Source organism: Bombina bombina, chromosome 4, assembly GCF_027579735.1.
Source record: "Bombina bombina isolate aBomBom1 chromosome 4, aBomBom1.pri, whole genome shotgun sequence".
In the NCBI taxonomy this organism is placed as follows: Eukaryota; Metazoa; Chordata; class Amphibia; order Anura; family Bombinatoridae; genus Bombina; species Bombina bombina.
In genome coordinates this window covers 603,558,030-603,585,529 of record NC_069502.1, presented here as the reverse complement: position 1 = coordinate 603,585,529, position 27,500 = coordinate 603,558,030, and the positions used below count along the sequence as shown (strand labels likewise).

At 38.8% G+C, this 27,500-nt stretch overlaps 1 protein-coding gene across 1 annotated transcript in view; it reads left to right on the top strand.

The window, feature by feature from the left end:
• The window catches only part of PREP (prolyl endopeptidase), a 551,073-nt gene that overhangs the window by 38,572 nt on the left and 485,001 nt on the right, over positions 1 to 27,500 (top strand). Inside the window, exon 7 of the mRNA XM_053710588.1 lies at positions 23,934 to 24,036. Within this exon, the coding sequence (XP_053566563.1) occupies positions 23,934 to 24,036 (103 nt within the window). The remainder of the gene's footprint in view (positions 1 to 23,933; positions 24,037 to 27,500) is intronic.

Here is a 27,500-nt window from a genome sequence, read left to right as displayed (position 1 = left end):
AAGCGTCAAATGAACTATGGTGTGGGTAACTTTGGCATCTAGGATTAGCAATGCGCATGCGCGATTTACCAGAATTGATGCGCAGGATTATTAGGAAGGGTTAGGTGGCTAATTATATGCATAACATCGATCTGCAATTGGTCAAAGTGTTCATATACAGACAATGCAGAAAACGGTGGGCTGGAAAAGGTGACGTCATGGCCAGGTAATGTATATTAAAAACATAAGGTTTTAAAGCTTCGTTTTTAAAAAATATATAGGTTGGTAGATGTTAATAGATAAACATTAACCAAAATATGTGACTATTGTTTATTGAAAAACTGCAAAAACAGTAATCCTTTAAGTGTCTCAGATGTTAAAAAGTCCAGAGTGCATTCACTCACTAACAACTTTCTATACTGATATGTGGCGGCCCAATCCGGCCCTGTGCAGCTGCTGCCCCGCCCTGTGTAATTGATGCCGTCGGCTTGATGAGCCTGTCAGTCTGCCTCTGCACTGGTATAGAAAATGTTAATTATTTTTTTTTTATCTGAATTCCCCCTCCTTTTTTTTTTCTGAAGCTTTAGTGTATACATTGCCCTCATTTTTTCATTACATTTTTTAATGCAATGTTTATTTCCCTCTTGTGGATAGTGAAATGGCAAGGTCACAGATTAACATACAAGATCACAGGAACTACCCAATTAATTTCTCTGAACGTTAAAATATCTTTTGAAAAACTAATTCAAGATCTGTAGAGCATTTTTCTTTTTTACATATATATTCACACATCTTTAGTATAATGGGATTCACCAGAGAAGAAGCTCGTTGCAGAAGACTTTGAAGGAATAGAATTCCACTTAGTTTATTTATATACGCTTCCACTGGGATATATATATTAATATAACGATTTAGAAAACCATAAAAAAAAAATGCATGTTGGGTTGGAACTTTGGTCTGCCAGTTAACTTCACCTGATGTTCCGATATTGTGCTACCACGGCAACCTAGAATTCTGATAAACACTTGTCTAATCGTATGCGATCCTATTCCTAGTTTTAATTGACCCTGTTATGCTACTATAGAAGCCAAAATATATACAACGTAAGTTCCATTTGCATTTTAACTAACATGTCAGTGTCACGTTGTTATACAGTTCTTTCTTACCTAAAACTTGACCTTAATTATGTGGTGCACAGAAGCCTTAATTACTTCTCAGCATGTTGGTTAGTTTAGCATAGGTGAAGGGATTTCATTTTAATTTAAATACTGATTTAAAAATTAATTAGTAATTCATGGCATATTAAAAAAAAATATTTAAAAAAAACACGTATTTTCTTGTGCTGAAATGAAAACCCTTTTTATTTTTTCCATACATGTCTTAGTCCACCAATTTAAATCCTATTATTCCGCATAATCTTTTTTTTTTTTTTTTTTAAATTTAATAAAGCTTTTTTTTTTTTTTATGTGGTGTATATGTTTTAGTTCAATGTCTCTTTTAAATGGATATGCAACTCTGCTTGTTTGGTTTGAAAAGAAAAAGGAAAATGTTAGAGTAAACATTAAAAGGAAACAGATTGTGTTAGAAAAATAGTAAATTCTCAGTGTAGCCACTGCCCTAGGGAGATGAGGGAGCTGCTGTGAACTTAAAGGGACATGAAACCCAATTTTTTTCTTTCATTATTCAGATAGAGAATACAATTTTAAACAACTTTCTAATTTCTATTATTTAATTTGCTTAATTCTTTAGGTATCCTTTGTTGAGGAAATAGCAATGCACATGGGTTATACAATCACAAGATGCATTTTTGTGTGGCCATCAATCAGCAGCTACCAAACCTATTTATATATGCTTTTCAACAAATGAAAATTAAGAGAACAAAGCAAATTAAAGTATTTTGGAAAGTTGTTTAAAATTGGACTCTCAATCATGAAAGAAAAAACAAATCTTTCAAGTTGCATTCTGCCTCTTCTGAGCATAATCAAGAAACTGTATTCCTGATTCTCTTGCATTCACTGAACAGTAAGTCAGCTCATGCTACTCTAGAAGATTTGACCTCAAGCTACATATGCCTTCCTGTAGAGACATTAGTCCTTTTGTAAAGCTTTGACAGGAAATAATGGACCCTGCACAAACTAAGTAAAAATAAAAAAGGAATAAAAGGTAAACTGAATAATACATATTGCAATGATTTATTTTAAAGGCACATGGTTCATACAATTTTAATCAACTTTCCATTTTACCTCTGTTATCTAATTTGTTTAGTTCACTTCGTATCCTGTGTTGAAAAGAATATCTAGGTAGGCTCAGGAGTTTGGAATTAGATGCTGATTGGTGGCTGCTCATAGATGCTTGTTATTGGCTTACAAATATGTTTAGCTAGTTCCCAGTAATGCATTGCTGATCCTTCAATAAAGGATACAAAGAAAATTATGCAAAATTGATAATATAAATAAATTGGAAAGCTGTCTAAAATTGTATGTGGTATCTGAATCTTGAAAGAAAAAATGTTTGGTTTCATATCCCTTTTAGTATAACCCACTGTTTAGTGTTTTTTTTTACAACAATGAAACAGACTGTTTTCTATCCCTTTAAATACATTAGCATAGCATAATCAACAAGTGAGTAATACAAAGGCAATGCAATAGCACTTACTTTAATTTTAAATGAGCAGTATATTTATCTTTTTTCTGACAAATTTTAAAAATGTACTTGCCTGCCAGCCCCCTGGATCATGCGACAGCCATCAGCTACAGATTCACATACATATACACTGAATGCTTGCATATGCTCAGTAGTAGGTGGTGCCTCAGAAAGTGTTCATATATAAAAGACTGCACAATTTGATAATGGAAGTAAACACGTAGCATATATCTTTATTTTACTCTCAGTAAATGTTGACCTTTATGCACTGAAAATAAATATATATATATATATATATAATGTATATGTGTGTGCATGTGTTTTTTGTAGAGATAGGTGCACTCCCACTATCAGTATAAACACATGCCAGGGTGCTAAGAGAGAATCAGAGTTTATAGACAAAGCACTCACTGGTCTTATCAAGTGTTACCAAACTTTTATTCCGTAGTGACGTTTCAGGGTGTTCACCCCTTCATCAGACCAACAACAGTGCAAAAAACAAACAGACTTTTAAACAATGTTTGATCCCTCTTCCCCGAAAAAAAGCCAAAGGGTTGTCGTGGTGATATGAGACACAATACAAAACAAAACATCCACATATAAAAAAGACATAAATGGCCAAAAATCAAAGTGTAATTTCATTAGTAACATCGGTGTAATAATCAGACTCATCCAAGATACAACATATAGAACCGAGTGTGTGAAGACAGTTAAGAGTGTGTAAAAATTCATGATGGGACATAATGGAATACATATACATACAAATTGATGAGCGAATGTATGGTCATTTCATGCAGAATGAACCTATATAAACGGACAGTCTTACCATGACATTTATGTGCCGACAATGGAACATGGATAGTTAAAATCAAGTTGCTATCAATGAAACGACAGCCGAAATAAACAGTATGAGCGTTAGGGGCGTGCATGTACATATGACGTCATTGATACACCCAACAGTAGCGTGTAATGTTAATGTGTCAAATCAGTCGTAACTAGATGTTCACGCTATACATAGACAAGTCGTACGAATGCATCATATGTGCGTATACTATATGAATAATATTGAAAATGTGATCGCACTAATGACTATATTGTGTAATATGGGGAACGGAAAGATTTACTATATACAAGTGTTATTAGAACTATGTAGCGCATCTCCGCACTAGAGCAGGTATCAACACAGATCCTGATTGCAGGACAAAATACATATGTGAAAAGTAGCATTACAGAATTATGTAGCGTTATCTAGACAATATGCAATTTGCAAATAATGCGTTGAAGTCAAATAACAGTTATGTAACTCATGTCAGTACACTATTCATTGGTGCAGCATACTCTCTATCATTGCACAGTCAGAACCCACAGTGTATAGACATAAGGGATGTGGGAATATTCTGGTCAGCATGAGCCGAAAAAGTCTGTTGCCAGCATCCAAAATATGTGGAAGTGCTTATTATACTATCACCACTCACAATTGTATTGTCATGTGTGTACAGTGGTACTTAGTATATATCCCATACCGGCATAGCGTTCATATAGAGGTTAAGCCAATACCGATACAAATTACAATAAAAACATATTTGCATGAGAATAAATGTTCTTAGATGGGAGCTAAAGGTCACAGTTAACCATAGAGCAAAATTGTGGACTATAATATACTATAGGTAGCAGAGCATATAAGTAATCCCACATGTTATAGGTCACATCAGTAGGGGTCAAAAGGTCACAGATGACAGTGTAGCAGGATTCAGGGCTAGTAAAGACCATAGATGGCAAATCCAAGAGGTTACCTCAAGTGTTATAGATCAAAAATTATAATTAATCTTAGGGTTATGTATCATCAAGAATCATACCTGTGAGGGTTGTAAAGGTACCAAAAGTGTATGTTAGACTCATATTGCTATTAATACTGTATATGGACATTTACAGATAAGGATGGACACACTATTACATATACCAAGCAGTGGTTGATATGTTACAAAAAGCAATGCCAATCAATACTTGCGTTGAACCCTCTTGGATGGACCCTGTCCATTTTATGGATCCAGCATGCCTTAATTTGTAATAGTCGTTTGTTCCTATCCCCACCTCTAGGTAGTGGCGGAACATGGTCAATCAGCTGAAACCTAAGGTCCTTAACTGTATGTACTTTGTGAGCCAAGTGTCTCGCCACTGGTTGGTCACTTTTCTCTTGTAAGGTGTATCCAGTCCACGGATCATCCATTACTTGTGGGATATTCTCATTCCCAACAGGAAGTTGCAAGAGGACACCCACAGCAGAGCTGTTATATAGCTCCTCCCCTAACTGCCATACCCAGTCATTCTCTTGCACAACCTCTTTCTTTTTGGCTAAGAAGCATAATCCGCTTAGCCTATGAGACTGCTGGACAGCAGCCTCCTGAAAGGATTACAGCTCATTCTACTAGAGCTGTGGCTTCCACTTGGGCCTTTAAAAATGAGGCTTCTGTTGAACAGATTTGCAAGGCGGCGACTTGGTCTTCGCTTCATACTTTTTCAAAATTCTACAAATTTGATACTTTTGCTTCTTCGGAGGCTATTTTTGGGGGAGAGGTTTTACAGGCAGTGGTACCTTCTGTTTGAGTACCTGCCTTGTCCCTCCCTTCATCCGTGTACTTTAGCTTTGGTATTGGTATCCGACAAGTAATGGATGATCCGTGGACTGGATACACCTTACAAGAGAAAACACAATTTATGCTTACCTGATAAATTTATTTCTCTTGTGGTGTATCCAGTCCACGGCCCGCCCTGTCATTTTAAGGCAGGTAATTTTTAAATTTAAACTACAGTCACCACTGCACCCTATGGTTTCTCCTTTCTCGGCTTGTTTTCGGTCGAATGACTGGATATGGCAGTTAGGGGAGGAGCTATATAACAGCTCTGCTGTGGGTGTCCTCTTGCAACTTCCTGTTGGGAATGAGAATATCCCACAAGTAATTGATGATCCGTGGACTGGATACACCACAAGAGAAATACATTTATCAGGTAAGCATAAATTGTTTCTTTCATGTAATTAGCAAGAGTCCATGAGCTAGTGACGTATGGGATATACATTCCTACCAGGAGGGGCAAAGTTTCCCAAACCTTAAAATGCCTATAAATACACCCCTCACCACACCCACAATTCAGTTTTACAAACTTTGCCTCCCGTGGAGGTGGTGAAGTAAGTTTGTGCTTAAGATTCTTCGTTGATATGCGCTTCGCAACAGGTTGAAGCCCGGTTTTCCTCTCAGAGTGCAGTGAATGTCAGAGGGATGTGAAGAGAGTATTGCCTATTTGAATACAATGGTCTACCTCTAGGGGATCTATTTCATAGGTTCTCTGTAATCGGTCGTAGAGATTTCTTCTCCTACCTCCCTTTTCAGATCGACGATATACTCTTATATACCATTACCTCTACTGATTCTCGTTTCAGTACTGGTTTGGCTATCTACTACATGTAGAGGAGTGTCCTGGGGTAAGTAAGTCTTATTTTTTGTGACACTCTGCGCTATGGTTGGGCACTTTATATATAAAGTTCTAAATATATGTCTATAAACTTATATTTGCCCTTGATTCAGGCTAATCAGTATTCCTTTTCAATACAGACTGTCAGTTTCATTATTGGGATAATGCATTTAATTATTTTTTCTTACCTTGAAAAATTTCATTTGGCCATTTTTTTCCTGCATGCTGTTAGGCTCGCGGGGGCAGAAAATGTTTCTTTTTATTACGTCATTTTTGGCGCAAACTTTTTTTGGCGCAAAAAAATTTGTCATTTCCGGCAACGTAATTTATGCCGGAAGTTGTATTCTGTTACGCATGCGTATTCAGACATTTTTTTGCGCCAAAAAAATGTAGGCGTCTTTTTTACTCACTTTATTTAAACATTTTCTTTTCATGGCTTCTGGTTTCTAGAAGCTTATTATTTTGCATTCTTTCCCATTCCTGAAACTGTCATTTAAGGAATTTGATAATTTTGCTTTATATGTTGTTTTTTTCTATTACATATTGCAAGATGTCTCATCCTGACCCTGGATCAAAATCCACTAATGGACAGACGCTGCATGATGCTGGTTCTACCAAAGTTAAGTGCATATGTTGTAAACTTGTGGTAACTGTTCCTCCAGCTGTAGTTTGTGAAAGCTGTCATGATAAACTTTCCAATGCAGATTCTGTTTCCATTAGTAATAATCCTTTACCTGTTGTTGTTCCTTCAACATCTATTGTTCAGGATGTTCCTGTTAATGTAAAAGAATTTGTTTCTAATTATATTAGGAAGGCTCTGTCTGTTATTCCTCCTTCCAGTAAACGTAAAAGGTCTTTCAAAACTTCTCACATTTCAGATGAATTTTTAGGTGACCGCCATCATTCTGACTTATCTGTTTCTGATGAGGTTTTTTCCGGTTCAGAAGATTCTACCACAGATATTGATACTGATAAGTCTTCATATTTATTTAAGATGGAGTTTATTCGTTCATTGCTTAAAGAAGTTTTGATTGCTTTAGATATGGAGGAGTCCAGTCCTCTTGATACTAAAACTGCTAAACGTTTAAATTCGGTTTATAAACCTCATGTGTTAATTCCGGAAGTTTTTCCAGTTCGTGATGCTATCTCAGATGTGATTGCTAGGGAATGGGATAGTCTGGGTACTTCATTTACTCCTTCTCCAAGGTTTAAGAAATTGTACCCTGTGCCATCTGATAGACTGGAATTTTGGGATAAAATCCCTAAAGTCGATGGGGCTATCTCTACTCTAGCCAAACGTACTGCTATTCCTACGGCAGATAGCACTTCGTTTAAAGATCCTTTAGATAGGAAAATTGAATCTTTTTTGAGAAAAGCTTATTTATGTTCAGGTAATCTACTTAGACCTGCTATCTCTTTGGCTGATGTTGCTGCAGCTTCAACTTTCTGGTTGGAGGCTTTAGCGCAACAAGTGACAGATCATAATACCTATAGCATTGTTAAACTTCTTCAACAAGCTAATAACTTTGTCTGTGATGCCATTTTTGATATCATTAGAGTTGATGTCCGGTATATGTCTTTAGCTATTTTAGCTAGACGAGCTTTATGGCTTAAATCCTGGAATGTAGATATGACTTCTAAATCAACTTTGCTTTCTCTCTCTTTCCAAGGTAATAAGTTGTTTGGTTCTCAGTTGGATTCTATAATATCAACTGTTACTGGAGGGAAGGGTGCCTTTTTGCCTCAGGGAAAAAAATCTAAAGGTAATTACAGGGCTGCTAATCGTTTTCGTTCCTTTCGTCAGAAGGAGCAGAAGCCCGATCTTTCCCCTAAAGGAACAGTTTCCGTTTGGAAACCTAATCCAGTCTGGAGTAAATCCAAGCCTTCCAGAAAGTCAAAACCAGCCCCTAAATCTGCATGAAGGTGCGGCCCTCATTCCAGCGCAGCTGGTAGGGGGCAGGTTACGATTTTTCAAAGATGTTTGGATCAATTCGGTTCACAATCTTTGGATTCAGAACCTTGTTTCGCAAGGGTACAGAATAGGTTTCAAAGTAAGACCGCCTGTGAGAAGATTCTTTCTCTCACGCATTCCAGTCAATCCAGTGAAGGCTCAGGCGTTTCTGAAATGTGTTTCAGACCTAGAGTTAGCTGGGGTAATTATACCAGTTCCAGTTCTGGAACAGGGTCTGGGGTTTTATTCAAATCTATTCATCGTACCAAAGAAAGAATTCTTTCAGACCTGTTCTGGATCTAAAAATATTGAATCGTTATGTAAGGATACCAACATTCAAAATGGTAACTATAAGAACTATTCTGCCTTTTTTTCAGCAAGGGCATTATATGTCTACAATAGATTTACAGGATGCATACCTGCATATTCCAATTCATCCAGATCACTATCAGTTTCTGAGATTCTCTTTTCTAGACAAGCATTACCAGTTTATTGCTCTTCCATTTGGTCTAGCAACAGCGCCAAGGATCTTTTCGAAGGTTCTCGGTGCCCTTCTCTCTGTAATCAGAGAACAGGGTATTGCGGTATTTCCTTATTTGGACGATATCTTGGTACTTGCTCAGTCTTCACATTCTGCAGAATCTCATACGAATCAACTTGTGTTGTTTCTTCAAAGACATGGTTGGAGGATCAATTTGCCAAAGAGTTCCTTGATTCCTCAGACAAGGGTAACCTTTTTAGGTTTCCAAATAGATTCAGTGTCCATGACTTTGTCTCTGACAGAAAAGAGACGTCTGAAATTGGTTTCAGCCTGTCGAAACCTTCAGTCTCAATTGTTCCCTTCGGTAGCATTATGCATGGAGATTTTAGGTCTCATGACTGCTGCATCGGACGCGATCCCTTTTGCTCGTTTTCACACGAGACCACTCCAGCTTTGTATGCTGAACCAGTGGTGCAGGGATTATACAAGGATATCACAAATAATATCCTTAAATCCCAATGTTCGATCATCTCTAACTTGGTGGATGGATCACCATTGTTTAATTCAAGGGGCCTCTTTCGTTCGTCCAACCTGGACTGTGATCTCAACAGATGCGAGTCTATCAGGTTGGGGAGCTGTTTGGGGATCTCTGACAGCGCAAGGGGTTTGGAAATCTCAGGAGGCGAGATTACCAATCAACATTTTGGAACTCCGTGCGATTTTCAGAGCTCTTCAGTTCTGGCCTCTTCTGAAGAGAGAATTGTTTATTTGTTTTCAAACAGACAATGTCACGACCGTGGCATCTGTCAATCATCAAGGGGGGGACTCACAGTCCTCAAGCTATGAAAGAAGTATCTCGGATACTTGTATGGGCGGAATCCAGCTCCTGTCTAATTTCTGCGGTTCACATCCCAGGTTTGGACAATTGGGAAGCGGATTATCTCAGTTGCCAGACGTTACATCCGGGCGAATGGTCTCTTCATCCAGAGGTTTTTCTTCAGATTGTTCAAATCTGGGGACTTCCAGAAATAGATCTGATGGCCTCTCATCTGAACAAGAAACTTCCCAGGTATCTGTCCAGATCCCGGGATCCTCAGGCGGAAGCAGTGGATGCGTTGTCAATTCCCTGGAATTATCATCCTGCTTATATCTTTCCGCCTCTAGTTCTTCTTCCGAAAGTAATCTCCAAAATTCTAATGGAGCGCTCATTTGTACTGCTGGTGGCTCCAGCATGGCCTCACAGGTTTTGGTTTGCGGATCTCGTTCGGATGGCCAGTTGCCAACCTTGGACACTTCCGTTAAGGCCAGACCTTCTATCTCAAGGCCCTTTTTTCCATCAGGATCTCAAATCATTAAATTTGAAGGTATGGAGATTGAACGCTTAATTCTTAGTCATAGAGGTTTCTCTGACTCAGTGATTAATACTATGTTACAGGCTCGAAAATCTGTCTCTAGAAAGATTTATTATCGAGTTTGGAAGACTTACATCTCTTGGTGTTCTTCTCATAAATTCTCCTGGCATTCTTTCAGAATTCCTAGAATTTTACAATTTCTTCAGGATGGTTTGGATAAAGGTTTGTCTGCAAGTTCTTTGAAAGGACAAATATCTGCTCTTTCTGTTCTTTTTCACAGAAAGATTGCTAATCTTCCTGCTATTCATTGTTTTGTACAGGCTTTGGTCCGTATCAAACCTGTTAAGCCAATCTCTCCTCCTTGGAGTCTTAATTTGGTTTTGACAGCTTTACAGGCTTCTCCGTTTGAGCCTATGCATTCTCTGGACATTAAATTACTTTCTTGGAAAGTACTGTTCCTTTTGCCTATCTCTTCTGCTAGAAGAGTTTCTGAGCTATCTGCTCTTTCTTGTGAATGTCCTTTTCTGATTTTTCATCAGGATAAGGCGGTGTTGCGGACTTCATTTCAATTTTTACCTAAGGTTGTGAATTCTAACAACATTAGTAGAGAAATTGTTGTTTCTTCATTATGTCCTAATCCTAAGAATTCTAAGGAAAGATTGTTACATTCTTTGGATGTAGTTAGAGCTTTGAAATATTATGTTGAAGCTACTAAAGATTTTAGAAAGACTTCTAGTCTATTTGTTGTTTTTTCTGGTCCCAGGAAAGGTCAGAAGGCTTCTGACATTTCTTTTGGTCTTGGTTAAAGTCTTTGATTCATCATGCTTATGTGGAGTCGGGTAAGTCCCCGCCTCAAAGAATTACGGCTCATTCTACTAGGTCAGTTTCTACTTCCTGGGCTTTTAGGAATAAAGCTTCTGTTGATCAGATTTGCAAAGCAGCGACTTGGTCTTCTTTGCATACTTTTACTAAATTCTACCATTTTGATGTGTTTTCTTCTTCTGAAGCAGTTTTTGGTAGAAAAGTACTTCAGGCAGCTGTTTCTGTTTGATTCGTCTGCTTATAATTTCAGTTTTTTTCATTATAAAGATTAAAACTTTTGATTTGGGTTGTGGATTATTTTTTCAGCGGAATTGGCTGTCTTTATTTTATCCCTCCCTCTTTAGTGACTCTTGCGTGGAAGTTCCACATCTTGGGTATCTGCTATCCCATACGTCACTAGCTCATGGACTCTTGCTAATTACATGAAAGAAAACATAATTTATGTAAGAACTTACCTGATAAATTCATTTCTTTCATATTAGCAAGAGTCCATGAGACCCACCCTTTTTATGGTGGTTATGATTTTTTTGTATAAAGCACAATTATTCCAATTCCTTATTTTTTGATGCTTTCGCTCCTTTTTTTATCACCCCACTTCTTGGCTATTCGTTAAACTGAATTGTGGGTGTGGTGAGGGGTGTATTTATAGGCATTTTAAGGTTTGGGAAACTTTGCCCCTCCTGGTAGGAATGTATATCCCATACGTCACTAGCTCATGGACTCTTGCTAATATGAAAGAAATGAATTTATCAGGTAAGTTGTTACATAAATTATGTTTTTTCTCCTTTTTCTATAGCTTCACGGATAGTACTTCGGCGATTTGCTATTCTTTATATTATACGAGGTCTTGCCCACATAAAACAACCCGCAAATGCAACTCAACATATAGATTACATATAGAGTAGTGCATGTTAAGTAATGCTTGATTGGCTATCTTGTGTTGGTGTTGGGATGTCTGAAGCTACTACCTTGAATTATAGAGTGACAGGTGACACAACTGGGACATCTGTAAGATACCCTTCTTGGTGGATTTTAGCCATGTCTGTTTTTTGTAACAGTGTTGCCGATCAGTTAATACCAGCAGGTCACGTAAGCTCTTACCTCATTTGAAACCAACCCTTGGTGGCGCATAGTCTTGGTATGGTAGCAAAGGATCACTTTGGATGACGTGCCACTCTTTATTTAATACTTCACCCATCCTTCTCAGTTGTGGGGAATAGCTGGTGGTAAAAATCATCCTTTTGGTACTGTCCTTGACTCTTGTCATCATTAGGTCCTTTTGTGTCACCTGTATGGCATCCCTCTTAGCCTCTCTTGGATGTTGTGCGTGCTCTAAAGTTCTACCAACAGACAGCTAAGGATTTTCGCCAGTCCTCTGCCCTGTTTGTTTCTCTGGAAAGCGTAAAGGTCAGAAAGCTACTACTACTTCTCTTTCCCTCTGGTTGAGAAGTATGATTTGTTTGGTTTATGAGATTGCTGGCTGGCCAGCAGCCTCCTCAGAGAATTACTGCTTATTCCACAAGGGCTGTCTCCTTTTCTTGGGCTTTTAAAAATTAAGCTTCTGTGGAACAGATTTGCAAGGCTGCAACTTGGTCCTCTCTGCATACTTTTTCCAAATTTGATACTTTTGCCTCGTCTGAGGCTTCTTTTCGGAGAAAGGTTCTTCAAGCTGTGGTGCCTTCTGTTTAGGTCTGCGTGTCTTGTTCTCCTTCCATAGTCATCTGTGCCCTCTAGCTTGGGTATTGGTTACCACTAGTAATTGATGACGTCGTGGACTCTCCTTATCTTAGGAAAGAAAACAAAATTTATGCTTACCTGATAAATTTATTTCCGGATATGCAGAGTCCAAGACGCCACCCTTAAATTTGAGACTATTTTTTTAATAAACCTCAGGCACCTCTACACCTCTGTTTTATTCCTTTTTCCTTTCGGTCGAATGACTGGGGATTGTGGGTGGGGGATTGACACTACAGCTTTGCTGTGGTGCTCTTTGTCTCCTGCTGTCCAGGAGTGATATTCCCACTAGTAATTGATGACGTTGTGGACTCTCCATATCCGGAAATAAATACATTTATCAGGTAAGCATAAATTTTGTTTTTGTATTGTCATATTACCATGACAACCCTTTGGCGTTTTTATTTGTTAGATGGATCAAATTTCTCCAACATTGGTGTGTCCGGTCCACGGCGTCATCCTTACTTGTGGGAATATCTCTTCCCCAACAGGAAATGGCAAAGAGTCCCAGCAAAGCTGGCCATATAGTCCCTCCTAGGCTCCGCCCCCCCCAGTCATTCTCTTTGCCGTTGCACAGGCAACATCTCCACGGAGATGGTTAAGAGTATGTGGTGTTTAAATGTAGTTTTTTTGTTCTACTATCAAGAGTTTGTTATTTTAAAATAGTGCTGGTATGTACTATTTACTCTGAAACAGAAAAGGATGAAGATTTCTGTTTGTGTGAGGAAGATGATTTTAGCAGACAGTAACTAAAATCGATTGCTGTTTCCACATAGGACTGTTGAGATGAAGTAACTTCAGTTGGGGGAAACAGTTAGCAGACTTTTCTGCTTAAGGTATGACTAGCCATATTTCTAACAAGACTGTGTAATGCTGGAAGGCTGTCATTTCCCCTCATGGGGACCGGTAAGCCATTTTCTTAGTCTCAAACAGAATAAAGGGCTTAATATGGGCTATAAAACTGGTAGACACTTTTATGGGCTAAATCGATTGCTTTATTTGGACATTTTATACATGTTTATGCTGATAATTCACACTTATAAATTTGGGGAACGTTTTTTAACGTCAGGCACTATGTTAGACACCTTTTCCAGTCAGGGAGGGCCTTCCCAGTTGTAGGCTGAGCCTCATTTTCGCGCCATTACTGCGCAGTTGTTTTTGAGAGCAAGACATGCAGATGCATGTGTGAGGACCTGAAAGTAGTTGGAAAAGTTTCTAGAAGGCGTCATTTGGTATCGCATTCCCCTCTGGGCTTGGTTAGGTCACAGCAAAGGCTGTAGCTGGGACTGTTATAGGGGTTAAATTTGTAAACGGCTCCGGTTCCGTTATTTTAAGGGTTAAAGCTCTGAAAATTGGCGTGCAATACTTTTAATGCTTTAAGACACTGTGGTGAAATTTTGGTAAATTTTGAACAATTCCTTCATACTTTTTCACATTCAGTAATAAAGTGTGCTCTGTTTAAAATTTAAAGCGACAGTAACGGTTTTGATTTAAAACGGTTTTTGTGCTTTATTGACAAGTTTAAGCCTGTTTAACATGTCTGTGCCTTCGGATAAGCTATGTTCTATATGTATGAAAGCCAATGTGTCTCCCCATTCAAAATTGTGTGAGAATTGTGTCATAGCGTCCAAACAAAGTAAGGACAGTACTGCCACAGATAATGAAATTGCCCAAGATGATTCCTCAGATGAGGGGAGTAGACATGATACTACATCATCTCCTACTGTGTCTACACCAGTTTTGCCCACGCAGGAGGCCCCTAGTACTTCTAGCGCGCCAATGCTTATTACCATGCAACAATTGACGGCTGTAATGGATAACTCCATAGCAAATATTTTATCCAAAATGCCTGCATATCAGAGAAAGCGCGATTGCTCTGTTTTAAACACTGAAGAGCAGGAGGGCGCTGATGATAATTGTTCTGTCATACCCTCACACCAATCTGAAGTGGCCATGAGGGAGGTTTTGTCAGATGGGGAAATTTCAGATTCAGGAAAAATTTCTCAACAAGCTGAACCTGATGTTGTGACATTTAAATTTAAATTAGAGCATCTCCGCGCACTGCTTAAGGAGGTGTTATCTACTCTGGATGATTGTGACAACTTGGTCATTCCAGAGAAATTATGCAAGATGGACAAGTTTCTAGAGGTTCCGGTGCACCCCGACGCTTTTCCTATACCCAAGCGGGTGGCGGACTTAGTGAATAAGGAGTGGGAGAAGCCCGGCATACCTTTTGTTCCCCCCCCTATATTTAAGAAATTATTTCCTATGGTCGACCCCAGAAAGGACTTATGGCAGACAGTCCCTAAGGTCGAGGGGGCAGTTTCTACTCTAAACAAGCGCACTACTATTCCTATTGAGGATAGTTGTGCTTTCAAAGATCCGATGGATAAAAAATTGGAAGGTTTGCTTAAAAAGATTTTTGTACAGCAAGGTTACCTTCTACAACCCATTTCGTGCATTGTTCCTGTCACTACAGCAGCGTGGTTCTGGTTCGAGGAACTAGAAAAGTCGATCAGTAGAGAGACTCCATATGAGGAGGTTATGGACAGAGTTCACGCACTTCAGTTGGCTAACTCTTTTATTTTAGATGCCACTTTGCAATTAGCTAGATTAGCGGCGAAAAATTCAGGGTTTGCAATTGTGGCGCGCAGAGCGCTTTGGCTGAAGTCTTGGTCAGCGGATGTATCATCCAAGACAAAATTGCTTAACATCCCTTTCAAAGGTAAAACTCTCTTTGGGCCAGAATTGAAAGAGATTATCTCAGACATCACTGGGGGAAAGGGCCACGCCCTTCCACAAGATAGGCCTTTCAAGGCCAAGAATAAGTCTAATTTTCGTTCCTTTCGCAATTTCAGGAACGGACCGGCCTCTAATTCTGCATCCTCTAAGCAAGAGGGTAATGCCTCACAGCCCAAACCAGCCTGGAAACCTATGCAAGGCTGGAACAAGGGTAAGCAGGCCAAGAAGCCTGCTGCTAACAAAACAGCATGAAGGAGTAGCCCCCGATCCGGGACCGGATCTAGTAGGGGGCAGACTCTCTCTCTTTGCTCAGGCTTGGGCAAGAGATGTTCAGGATCCCTGGACGCTAGAAATAGTTTCTCAGGGTTATCTTCTGGAATTCAGGGAACTACCCCCAAGGGGAAGGTTCCACATGTCTCACTTATCCTCAAACCAAATAAAGAGACAGGCGTTCTTACATTGTGTAGAAGACCTGTTAAAGATGGGAGTGATACACCCAGTTCCAATAACCGAACAAGGAATGGGATTTTATTCAAATCTGTTCGTAGTTCCCAAAAAAGAGGGAACCTTCAGACCAATTTTGGATTTGAAGATCCTAAACAAATTTCTCAGGGTACCATTGTTAAAGATGGAAACCATTCAAACGATTCTACCCACTATCCAGGAAGGTCAATTTATGACTACCGTGGATCTAAAGGATGCGTACCTACATATTCCTATCCACAAAGAACATCATCAGTTCCTAAGGTTCGCCTTTCTGGACAAACATTACCAGTTTGTGGCCCTTCCATTCGGATTAGCCACTGCTCCAAGGATTTTCACAAAGGTACTCGGGTCCCTTCTAGCGGTTCTAAGACCGAGGGGCATTGCAGTAGTACCATACTTGGACGACATTATAATACAAGCGTCGTCTCTTTCAAAAGCAAAGGCTCATACAGACATCGTTCTGGCCTTTCTCAGATCTCACGGATGGAAGGTGAACATAGAAAAAAGTTCTCTGTCTCCGTCTACAAGAGTTCCCTTCTTGGGAACAATAATAGATTCCTTAGAAATGAGGATTTTTCTGACAGATGTCAGAAAGTCAAAACTTCTAAGCACTTGTCAAGTTCTTCATTCTGTTCCACGTCCTTCCATAGCTCAGTGCATGGAAGTAGTAGGGTTGATGGTTGCAGCAATGGACATAGTTCCTTTTGCACGAATTCATCTAAGACCATTACAACTGTGCATGCTCAAACAGTGGAATGGGGACTATACAGACTTGTCTCCAGTAATTCAAGTAGATCAGAAGACCAGAGATTCACTCCGTTGGTGGCTGACCCTGGACCATCTATCCCAGGGAATGAGCTTCCGCAGACCAGAGTGGGTCATTGTCACGACCGACGCCAGTCTAGTGGGCTGGGGCGCGGTCTGGGAATCCCTGAAAGCTCAGGGACTATGGTCTCGGGAAGAGTCTCTTCTCCCGATAAACATTCTGGAACTAAGAGCGATATTCAATGCTCTCAGGGCTTGGCCTCAGCTTGCAAAGGCCAGATTCATAAGATTCCAATCAGACAACATGACGACCGTTGCGTATATCAATCATCAGGGGGGAACAAGGAGTTCCCTGGCGATGAAAGAAGTGACCAAAATAATACATTGGGCGGAGGATCACTCCTGCCATCTATCTGCGATCCACATCCCAGGGTGGAAAACTGGGAAGCGGATTATCTGAGTCGTCAGACATTCCATCCGGGGGAGTGGGAACTCCACCCGGAGTTCTTTGCCCAGTTGACTCAATTATGGGGCATTCCAGACATGGATCTGATGGCGTCTCGTCAGAACTTCAAGGTTCCTTGCTACGAGTCCAGATCCAGGGATCCCAAGGCGACTCTAGTAGATGCACTAGTAGCACCTTGGACCTTCAACCTAGCTTATGTGTTTCCACCGTTTCCTCTCATTCCCAGGCTGGTAGCCAGGATCAAACAGGAGAGGGCCTCAGTGATCTTGATAGCTCCTGCATGGCCACGCAGGACTTGGTATGCAGACCTGGTGAATATGTCATCGGTTCCACCATGGAAGCTACCTTTGAGACAGGACCTTCTTGTTCAGGGTCCATTCGAACATTCAAATCTGGTCTCCCTCCAGCTGACGGCTTGGAGATTGAACGCTTGATTCTATCAAAGCGTGGGTTTTCAGATTCTGTGATAGATACTCTGGTTCAGGCCAGAAAACCGGTAACTAGAAAGATTTACCATAAAATATGGAAAAGATATATCTGTTGGTGTGAATCCAAGGGATTCCCATGGAATAAGATAAAAATTCCTAAGATTCTTTCCTTTCTGCAAGAAGGTTTGGAGAAAGGATTATCTGCGAGTTCTCTAAAGGGACAGATTTCTGCTTTATCTGTCTTACTACACAAACGACTGGCAGCTGTGCCAGATGTTCAAGCATTTGTTCAGGCTCTGGTTAGGTCTGTTTACAGACCTTTGACTCCTCCCTGGAGTCTAAATCTAGTTTTTTCAGTTCTTCAAGGGGTTCCGTTTGAACCTCTACGTTCCATAGATATTAAGTTATTATCTTGGAAAGTTTTGTTTTTGGTTGCTATTTCTTCTGCTAGAAGAGTTTCAGAGTTATCTGCTCTGCAGTGTTCTCCGCCCTATCTGGTGTTCCATGCAGATAAGGTGGTTTTGCGTACTAAGCCTGGTTTTCTTCCAAAGGTTGTTTCTAACAAAAATATTAACCAGGAGATAGTTGTACCTTCTTTGTGTCTGAATCCAGTTTCAAAGAAGGAACGTTTGTTACACAATTTGGACGTAGTCCGTGCTCTAAAATTCTATTTAGAGGCTACAAAAGATTTCAGACAAACATCTTCTCTGTTTGTCGTCTATTCTGGTAAAAGGAGAGGTCAAAAAGCGACTTCTACCTCTCTTTCCTTTTGGCTTAAAAGCATCATCCGATTGGCTTACGAGACAGCCGGACGGCAGCCTCCTGAAAGAATCACAGCTCACTCTACTAGGGCTGTGGCTTCCACATGGGCCTTCAAGAACGAGGCTTCTGTTGATCAGATATGTAAGGCAGCGACTTGGTCTTCACTGCACACTTTTGCCAAATTTTACAAATTTGATACTTTTGCTTCTTCGGAGGCTATTTTTGGGAGAGAGGTTTTGCAAGCCGTGGTGCCTTCCGTTTAGGTAACCTGATTTGCTCCCTCCCTTCATCCGTGTCCTAAAGCTTTGGTATTGGTTCCCACAAGTAAGGATGACGCCGTGGACCGGACACACCAATGTTGGATCAAACAGAATTTATGCTTACCTGATAAATTACTTTCTCCAACGGTGTGTCCGGTCCACGGCCCGCCCTGGTTTTTTAATCAGGTCTGATGAATTATTTTCTCTAACTACAGTCACCACGGTACCATATGGTTTCTCCTATATTTTTCCTCCTGTCCGTCGGTCGAATGACTGGGGTGGGCGAAGCCTAGGAGGGACTATATGGCCAGCTTTGCTGGGACTCTTTGCCATTTCCTGTTGGGGAAGAGATATTCCCACAAGTAAGGATGACGCCGTGGACCGGACACACCGTTGGAGAAAGTAATTTATCAGGTAAGCATAAATTCTGTTATTGTTTAAAAGTCTGTTTTTTGCACTGTTGTTGGTCTGATGACCACCCTGAAACATCACTAAGGAATAAAAGTTTGGTAACCCTTGATAAGACCAGTGAGTGCTTTGTCTATTCTCTCTCTTTCTCCTTTTCTCTCTTTTTCTCTCTCTCTTTTCCCAAATGAGGGATATTCACATGTCACAATACCAGGATGCTCATGTGTCAGTTGTAATACAGTGTTCCTCCTCAGACAGCACTTACTGGATTTGTAGATTAAACATAAACGTTATTGGAAAAAAAAATCATATAAAAGAGAGTCCCATGTCACCTTTATCAAATGGTTTCAGTTCATAAGCAGGAAGCTAACAGCTTAGGATCCAAAGTCTGTTTTAAAAACATGATATAAATACCCTTACCGGTATCCTAATTCACATATCTGCAGCGGATGCCAGTTTCTGCATCCAACTCGTGTTCATATAGGCCACGCCCCTTCTGGTTACTGTGCATGACCTTATGGGATCGTAGCTTTTCCATTAATTCAAACATCGCAATCCATTGATGTCACAAAGTAACAATAGCACATGGCTAATTTGCATACAGTTGTCACATCATCAAGTCTACTCAGCACCACAATCGAGTCACTCAAAGGGTATTACCTCCGTGTCCAATACTAAAAAAAGCTTAAAAAATGAAACTCATCTATACACAGTATTAGTTCACTCCCAATTATCATATGTTCATCCTTTATGGAAATCTAAAATCTATCTTGCTTTAAGTTTCTGTGATGCTTTTGTAATTTATTTGTTTTATTTGCTGAACTGCAGAAATGGTTTAGGAAAAAATATATTGCATTTCTTTTACAATTGATTTTTGCTGTCTTTTTCTTCTCAAGTATTGTAGCAATGGTGATATATTAAAAAGGGCACCATTGTGCGATTGAGATTGCTGGTGAAATGTTAAAAAGGGCTGACATCAGTGTTTGACAGCAGTCTCGCAGAGAGGCGTTTAACTTAACATCTCTGTGGGTTCCATTGAAGGTGTAATGTAAATGATCCCTTTGGACCAGGGTTATGCAAACTTTTTCCCCAAGACCCAGTCCATTCATACCACCTTTTGCAACCCTATTATTATGCTTGGTCCCCCAAAGCATAACACGCTGCAATCTACTATGTCATCACAGAAAATGAAGCATGTCCACAGAAAGAAAGTTGTGCTGGTTAAAATTTAAATTTGTGCCTGCACTTCTCATTTCTACCTGTAGGTGTCAATGTTCTATTATAGCTCAATGTAAATATTTACTGCGGCTCCTCTCTCTTCGCTATCCTTCCCTTTTAGTGAACTCCGCTGGTACAGAGTGACAGCACAAAGGGGAGAGAAGGTGAGCAACATACTGTGTGGTTCAGCATTTATTTTGGCAGCTGGTAAACTTTAGTTTTCTCCCTTGCCCCCTCTCAAGCACTGTTTTTAAGTATGGATCCAGAATTCAGTGCAGAGTAAAATGCTGGGATCACTTTTCTTCTGTCATTTGATAATATAGAGAGACTGTATTTATTATGGAGCTTACATTGCATCCTACTTTCCAGGTCAGATTTGTATTCATTTTACTCATCCATTCCTCATTATCATTTCTTTTGTTCTTAAAGGGGCAGTGAACCTACAAAATAATGTTATATAATTCTGCACAAAGTGCAGAAAAAACAGACCCGCTCAGTAGAACAAGGAGCAGCGTTCTGCAAAACTCAACTCTCGCTCTCTCTCCCTCTCACACCAAAGAGCTTACTACCTATTCAGCAAATACATGTACAACACAACACTTGGGAATGGCATGACAAGGCTCACTATATGTATGTCAATTATATTTCTCTAACGTAGGGGTAGACAAATCGGTTAAACATTTAGGAGCCAGACAGTGGTTTTTCTATATAGATATATGGAGAATAACCCAAAAGTTAAGAGCTAGGGGTAAAATTCTAGGAGCCAGTGGCTCCCTGGGTTTGTCGTGCCCTGTTCTACAAGTGTATACAAAGTATGTGTAATGGTATTGCACCTGTATGTAAACGATTAGGTAGGGTAAGCATTGGTAGAGCAAATTACACATAGGCTCAAGGCTACCAACAGATGAAATTACTCTAGTTGCAGCATGATGGAGCATAAGGTTTACTAGAAACATACACTGAAATCACTAAAGACAGCCATACAAAAATGCACATGACAGAAATAACTGCATACAGGCACACCAGATGGGTTACTATACGAAGCTCACTATCAGAATACACAATACATGGATTAATGCAGGTAGATACAACTTAGTGGTCACTAAAGTAAGTCACAATACAGGGATTACAAAAGGCAGGCACACTGTAGTGATCTCTGGAGGCAAAACATTATAAGGCTAACAACTTACTGCACTACATGGAGACACACCATACAGTCCACTACAGGCGCAAACATCGTAGAGATAAAGTACTGTCAGAGCACAAAACTTAGCACAGGCAGGAACGTAGTAAGATGTACTACCAGCAGACACACCATAGTGAAGACAGTAGGCACTTGGCAGAGACATCAGACTCCTTACTTGTAAGCACATACGGGACATAAATGCAGGTGAGTCACTACATAGAGAGAAGCACGGAGCTAACTACAGCCAGGACACACTACATACTGGATAATACTCAGGGGTTATTGAGACTCCTGTCTCTTACCATAGACAGTTATTTCACAAACAACTTCCATGTGAGACACCGCACAGAGCTAGTCTGGCACAGGGCGGTGGTTGATTTAAGTTATATCTGGTTTGGCAATCTCTTTGCGATTATGATTTTCACCCTCTATGACAATGTATGATGCAATACACACGTCTGTGTAGTGCGATACCCACAGCTGTGTAAACAGATAACCATGATCTGGTTCACGTTAAAGATTTCGTGTTCGGAATATTAATATTTCTTATAAGACCGTAGCTGCAGCTCTCTAGTTTCACAATAGTGCATTTTTTTTAATTCGGCACTGTGTAAAAAATGCTTTTTTGGATTTTTTTTTTTATATTGTTTTTATTGCTGATGTAAGTTCTCACTGTTCTGAATGTGTTCTACTTTTAATATTAAGACTGAACTGTGGAAAATGTGTTTAGTATTATAGCATTATGCAATCAAATACATATAAATACAACATTATATACATATGTACAATATACCCACAGGTCAAATAAGTGTAATAGTAAATGTATTTTTTTTTTGTTCTGTATTAATAAGGTAGATTGCAGGCATAATGAATATATAGGCATCCTGTAGAAGATTCATGGGTGTAACTTGTATTTAAAGGAAATACATTGGTGTGAGTTTAAAATTTTAAAAGGACTATGCTCCATCTTAGCCTCACCTTTTCAGCCATATTAGTCTCGCCAGCTTTTTAATGGCGAGATTTTCCATTGTGAGAAATCTAATGAATGTACAGTAAAAATTAGTTTACATATGCATTATTTGAACTGTTACTACATACAAACAAGTTTTGTATGGGTGAATGCAGTCTGTTGTGTAAACTTACTTTGAATATTAGCCCCCAACATTGAGATCTGAGATCACTGGCCATGTTGGTGGTTTGCAGATCCCTATTTCCTATTGAAGGCGCATCACTCGTCAGAGTAAAAAGGGTCAGCCCACTTTCTTTTACAATATTGTCAAACCCACTGATTGCAAGACTGGCGAGGCCAAAAAGTCAATTTCTCGTAGCTCTGACAATACTTTTATTGTTGGGCCCCTTGTCTCATGTGAATGTTTACTCATACATGTTGGATATCTACAGGGCTACCATATTTATCATGTTATCAAACATATATACAATGGTTTGCATAGCTGACTATAAGAAAAATATATTTTCCCCCTTTAATAAAAGTTTTAGCAAAGATATTAGCTCTTGTCTGTCTGATAGCATGTATATAAAATGCTTGGAAACCAAAGGTGCTGTTATGACAGTGTTGCGGGCAAATATCTTATCTGTACCAAGCATATCTGGTCTGACATTGCCCTTTAAGAATATAGACAAGGTCTCCTCCTCATTGTTCCCCTTTTTATTTATCCTCCCTCCCTTCCTCACTCTTTCACCACACCATGGTCTGCCTCACCCTTCCCTGCTCTCTCTCTCTCTCCTTTCCATCCCCTCTGCTCCTATCCTTTTCCTTTTTAATTAAAGTTTCACAAATGTATGTCTTCTGCCTCGAGAGACAAACGGATCAATATTACTTGTTACCACCCTAAGCTAAATGAAAAAATGTTCATGTTGTCTTATAAAGGAAGGCAAAGTATAGCATGAGTTTTTTTTTTTTTTCTTCTCTAAACCAATACAACGCAGGCTACTTTATTTAGTTATCGGTAATACATATTGTTATACACCTAGTTGGCTTCCTTTTCTTGGTATTTGCCCTTATACAGAATCCCCCTGGGAGAAGCATTTGTAATAATGAACAGACCTAATTGGTGTTTCCTAAAAGATGCGCTGTGGGAAATCCTGAATGAGATTGACCTAAGGCTGTTGTCAGCTATTCTTTATTCTAGTTAGGGATCCCAAGGCATGAACACTATTATACACGTGGTAAAGGCTTATTGTCAGGTAGTTATTAGCTCTGTGAATAAACTAACTGTTAAAACATGTATTGTACACTTAATTTATGATTAGAATTATATTTCCAAGTGAAGATGTTGCTGCAAGATCATTCTAACACATGCAATTAATTTATGTGAATTCAAGGCTTACATGACTGGCAAATTCAAATGACCATGGAAGTTCATTTCATAAATAAAGACGCATATTCTATATAACAAGTTGCAAAATACTTTTAAAAATGGATTTAAAACTAGCAATAACGTGATAGTCTAATAAAACACTTGAATCCCTGTTGAGCATGTTGAATGAAGCAGAGTCAGACAATTTGCTGCATATTTTTTCACTTACAGGATTTCAGCTCTGATCTTTCTAGATAGAATTGAACAAACGCAATATTTTACAGGCAAAGCATTGCAAAAAAGTAGTGAACGTATACTGCAGTGTTTTATTCTCATTAATTAGACTGATCCATTGTGGATTGCGTGTTAAGTAGATTGCCGCTTTTTGTTTTTTCTTAATCCCCCCCCCCCCATTTTTTAATGATTCTCACGCAAGTGTTTACATGTTTTATCAATTTTTATAGGTTTCTGATGATGGGAAGTACGTCTTACTGTCCATCCGTGAAGGATGTGAGCCTGTTAACAGATTGTGGTACTGGGATCTGCAAAAAACAAATGGTATTACCAGTAAGTACACATGAGTATTTCACTTCTTTCACTACGCCATTTTGTAATGTGTATCTCCATAATTTCTTACTAAAGTCATGAGCACTATAAAGCATAGCAACTGTTTGTCCGTATAATAAATCGGAAGCTGATTTGAGAAAAAAAATAAATTTTAATTTATTGGGCAAAAAGACCTTTTTTATGTTCTTTACTTTATGTTCTAAATAATTCATATTTTTAATGTGAATTATCCGAGGGTATTTTTCTTTTCAGAGGAAAAGTTTGAAGCTTTTTGTTCTATATTACTGCAACTTTAACAAATATATTATTTCTGAATAAAAAAAAATTGTGAAAAATTATTTATCAGTGTTCTATAGTCGGTTTAATAAAGTCAGTGCTTCACCCTAGGGTATTGTTAACTCTCCCTAAATTGAATACAAGATCTATTTGTTTTGCTTCCTAATTGGCTAGGCAAAATCTAAGTTAAAGGGATATTAAACACACATTGCATGCTAGATAGAAGGGTGTATCCAAAGAAAAGATTAGCCTGAGAATAATATGCAGATGATTTATATATATATATATATATATATATATATATATATATATAAATATATATATATAAATATATATATATATATATATATATATGTATATATATGTATATGTATCTCAAGTCAAAAAATATATATAAAAAAAGTTTATTCTAAGTATCAAAAAAGTAAATAGTCCACAGTCTAAAAAAAGGGGAGTTCACTCTACAGAACCTGCATCACAGGTACATACACAACAGGCATACATTAGCGCTGCGGAATCTGTTGGCGCTGTACAAATAACCAATAAAAATAATATACAAACAAAAAGCTATGAGCGGTCATTTGTGAACACATAACACTGCAGTGACTGCATATGGATAGACATACTATATGGATAAGATGGTTCTATGACCAACTACACCCTCGCTGCACACATAACCCCCCAGTAAAAGACAGGGAGGTGTATCCTGGGTAGTTCCACAAGATGGGATCTACATTGTCGGAGAGAGCCACCTAGATCAACAGATCATTTGCATAAAGTAAGCAGTAGACATGCAAGAATAAAATAGTATTTCCCAATATATCTGCTTTAGAGACTATTAATGCTCCGATCTCAACTGATGAGATTGTGACTTCTTCTATTAAAAATGCTAAGTTAAATAAGACAGCCGGTCCCGATTGGCTCCCAAAAGAACTATATAAAATCCTCTCTGAAGATATTAAAGCTACTTTAGCTAAACTTTTTAATAGCTACTATATATCTGCTAATCCTATTTCTAGCTATTTTTCTGCTGCCAATATTACTCTAATCTCGAAAAAAGGGAAAGACCTTGAAGAACAGTCTTCCTATAAAACAGAGCTTTCCAAACTTTTCTTGTTGGTGACACTTTTTAGACCTACATCATTTTGCAGTAATTCAGTTGTACTAGCAAACAGGAGGTTAACTAACTTGTTTTAAGAGATACAGACACATACATAAATGATATAATAACGAAATGTATTTTCAAGTAACAGTATGTATGTGCATACACCAAAAGCTACTTACTATTTTAATGGGGTGTATAAGGTTGATGGGATGAACACAGTCTCTGAATATTTGGTGGAATATTAGATAAAGACACTCGCATTTCATCATCAAGCATTTGTAAGCTTCCACTTCCTATCCATATATCAAGAGCAGGAGTAGCAATGAACTACTGGGAGCTATCTGCAACCCCCCCCCCACTAACTTTTGACTTCAGCTCAGCGTTTAAGCTGCTTCCCTCAGAGCTCTGCAAGTCCGACTGACTACTGCTCGCACTGCAAACACACTGCTGTCCCACTTACTGACTGCATGTGCAGTTACGAGCCGATTGAGGAGTCCAAACGTGCAGTCAGGAGGGAATGTGCCACCAATGGGAATAGTTTCAGTTCCCACTCAGCTGCACCAATAGGTTAAGATGATCTGTCACCCACTAGGTATCAATCACGTGTCAACCACGTAATATGCGTAGCAGGCAGGCGGAAAGTCGGAAACCAAGAAAATTTTTTTTTTTTAAAAAGAATTTTAAAATAATAAAAAAAATTGTGCTGAAGCAGGGACACACCTACACACTGCCGCCGACACACTGTGTGTCCCGGCACACAGTTTGGAAAGCACTGCTTTAAAGGGATAGAAAAGTCAAAATTAATCTTGCATGATTCAGATAGAGCATGTCATTTTAAGACACTTTTTAAAATTCACTTCTATTTTCAAAAGTGCGTCGTTCTCTTAGTATCCCTTGTTAAAAAATGAATATGCAGTAATCATACACTAGTGGGAGCTGCTGCTGCTAATTTGTCTCTTGTGATTAGCTAAATAGATATTTTAAACTTCCTGTCCGTAGTGCAATGCTGTCCCTTCAGCAATGGATAACAAGAGAATCAAGAAACTTTGATAATAGAATTAAATTGGAAAGTTGTTTAAAATTGTATGTTCTATCTGAATCATAAAATAACATTTTGGGGTTTACTATCCCTTTAATCAAGAGATTCGAAAGTTCTGTTCTGCTTTCTCCCAATTTCTCTGGAAAGGCCATAAGGCACGTATATCCATTTCAGACCTTAAACTATACAACTTCACTACATTAGTCAAGATTGCTTTGGACTGGCTTACAGAATCAGTCTCCTCTAGTGAGATTGAGAGCATGTTAATATTTCCATTCTCTTTAAAAGCCATTCTCCATTGCCCTGCAAAAAACCTTCCGGTAAATATAACTAACTTAATATCTATTAAAAATGTTGTCGTTGCATGGCAAATAATGTGTACTCTTCTAAACATAAATTACAGATTTTCTTTTTTTTATACCTTTTCAGGGGAACCCAGAGTTTTTACCGGGGATACACCATGCGGTTTTTGACCGCTGGTCCCTTAAATGGCTTAACTATATCTATCAAATACTCTCTTCATCTGTTCAAATCATTTCTTTTAATAATGTAATTCTCATTTTTGAAAATCCCCCAGATTAAATGTATTTGCATATTTTCAAATACAGCATTTCATTAATTCTCAAAACTGGAATTTTGATTCTCTCTATTGATGGTCTGAAATTAATGAATGTATTAAAGTTTGCTGCAGGTAAATATTCCATCTCTCTTCTATACAATATTATGCTTGCTAAGCAGGGGCAAACCCACTTAAACACACTAGCTGATTGGTCTCACCATTTCCCCCTTCTGGAAATTTCTAATATAAAATATAATTTTACATCTTTAGAAAAGTTAGCAATTTCCGTAGGTTGAAAAGAGTCACATAGTAAACTAATCCATAATGAATACTTAACCCCTTGTAAACTATCAAAGTTCTATGTTAATATAGAATATCGTTGTCCAAAATGTCGGTCTGAAAATGCTGATACTATTTTTCCACTGCCCCAAAATATATCAATTCTGGTACAAAGCTAAATTTTCGTATAATAAACTCTTTAAGGA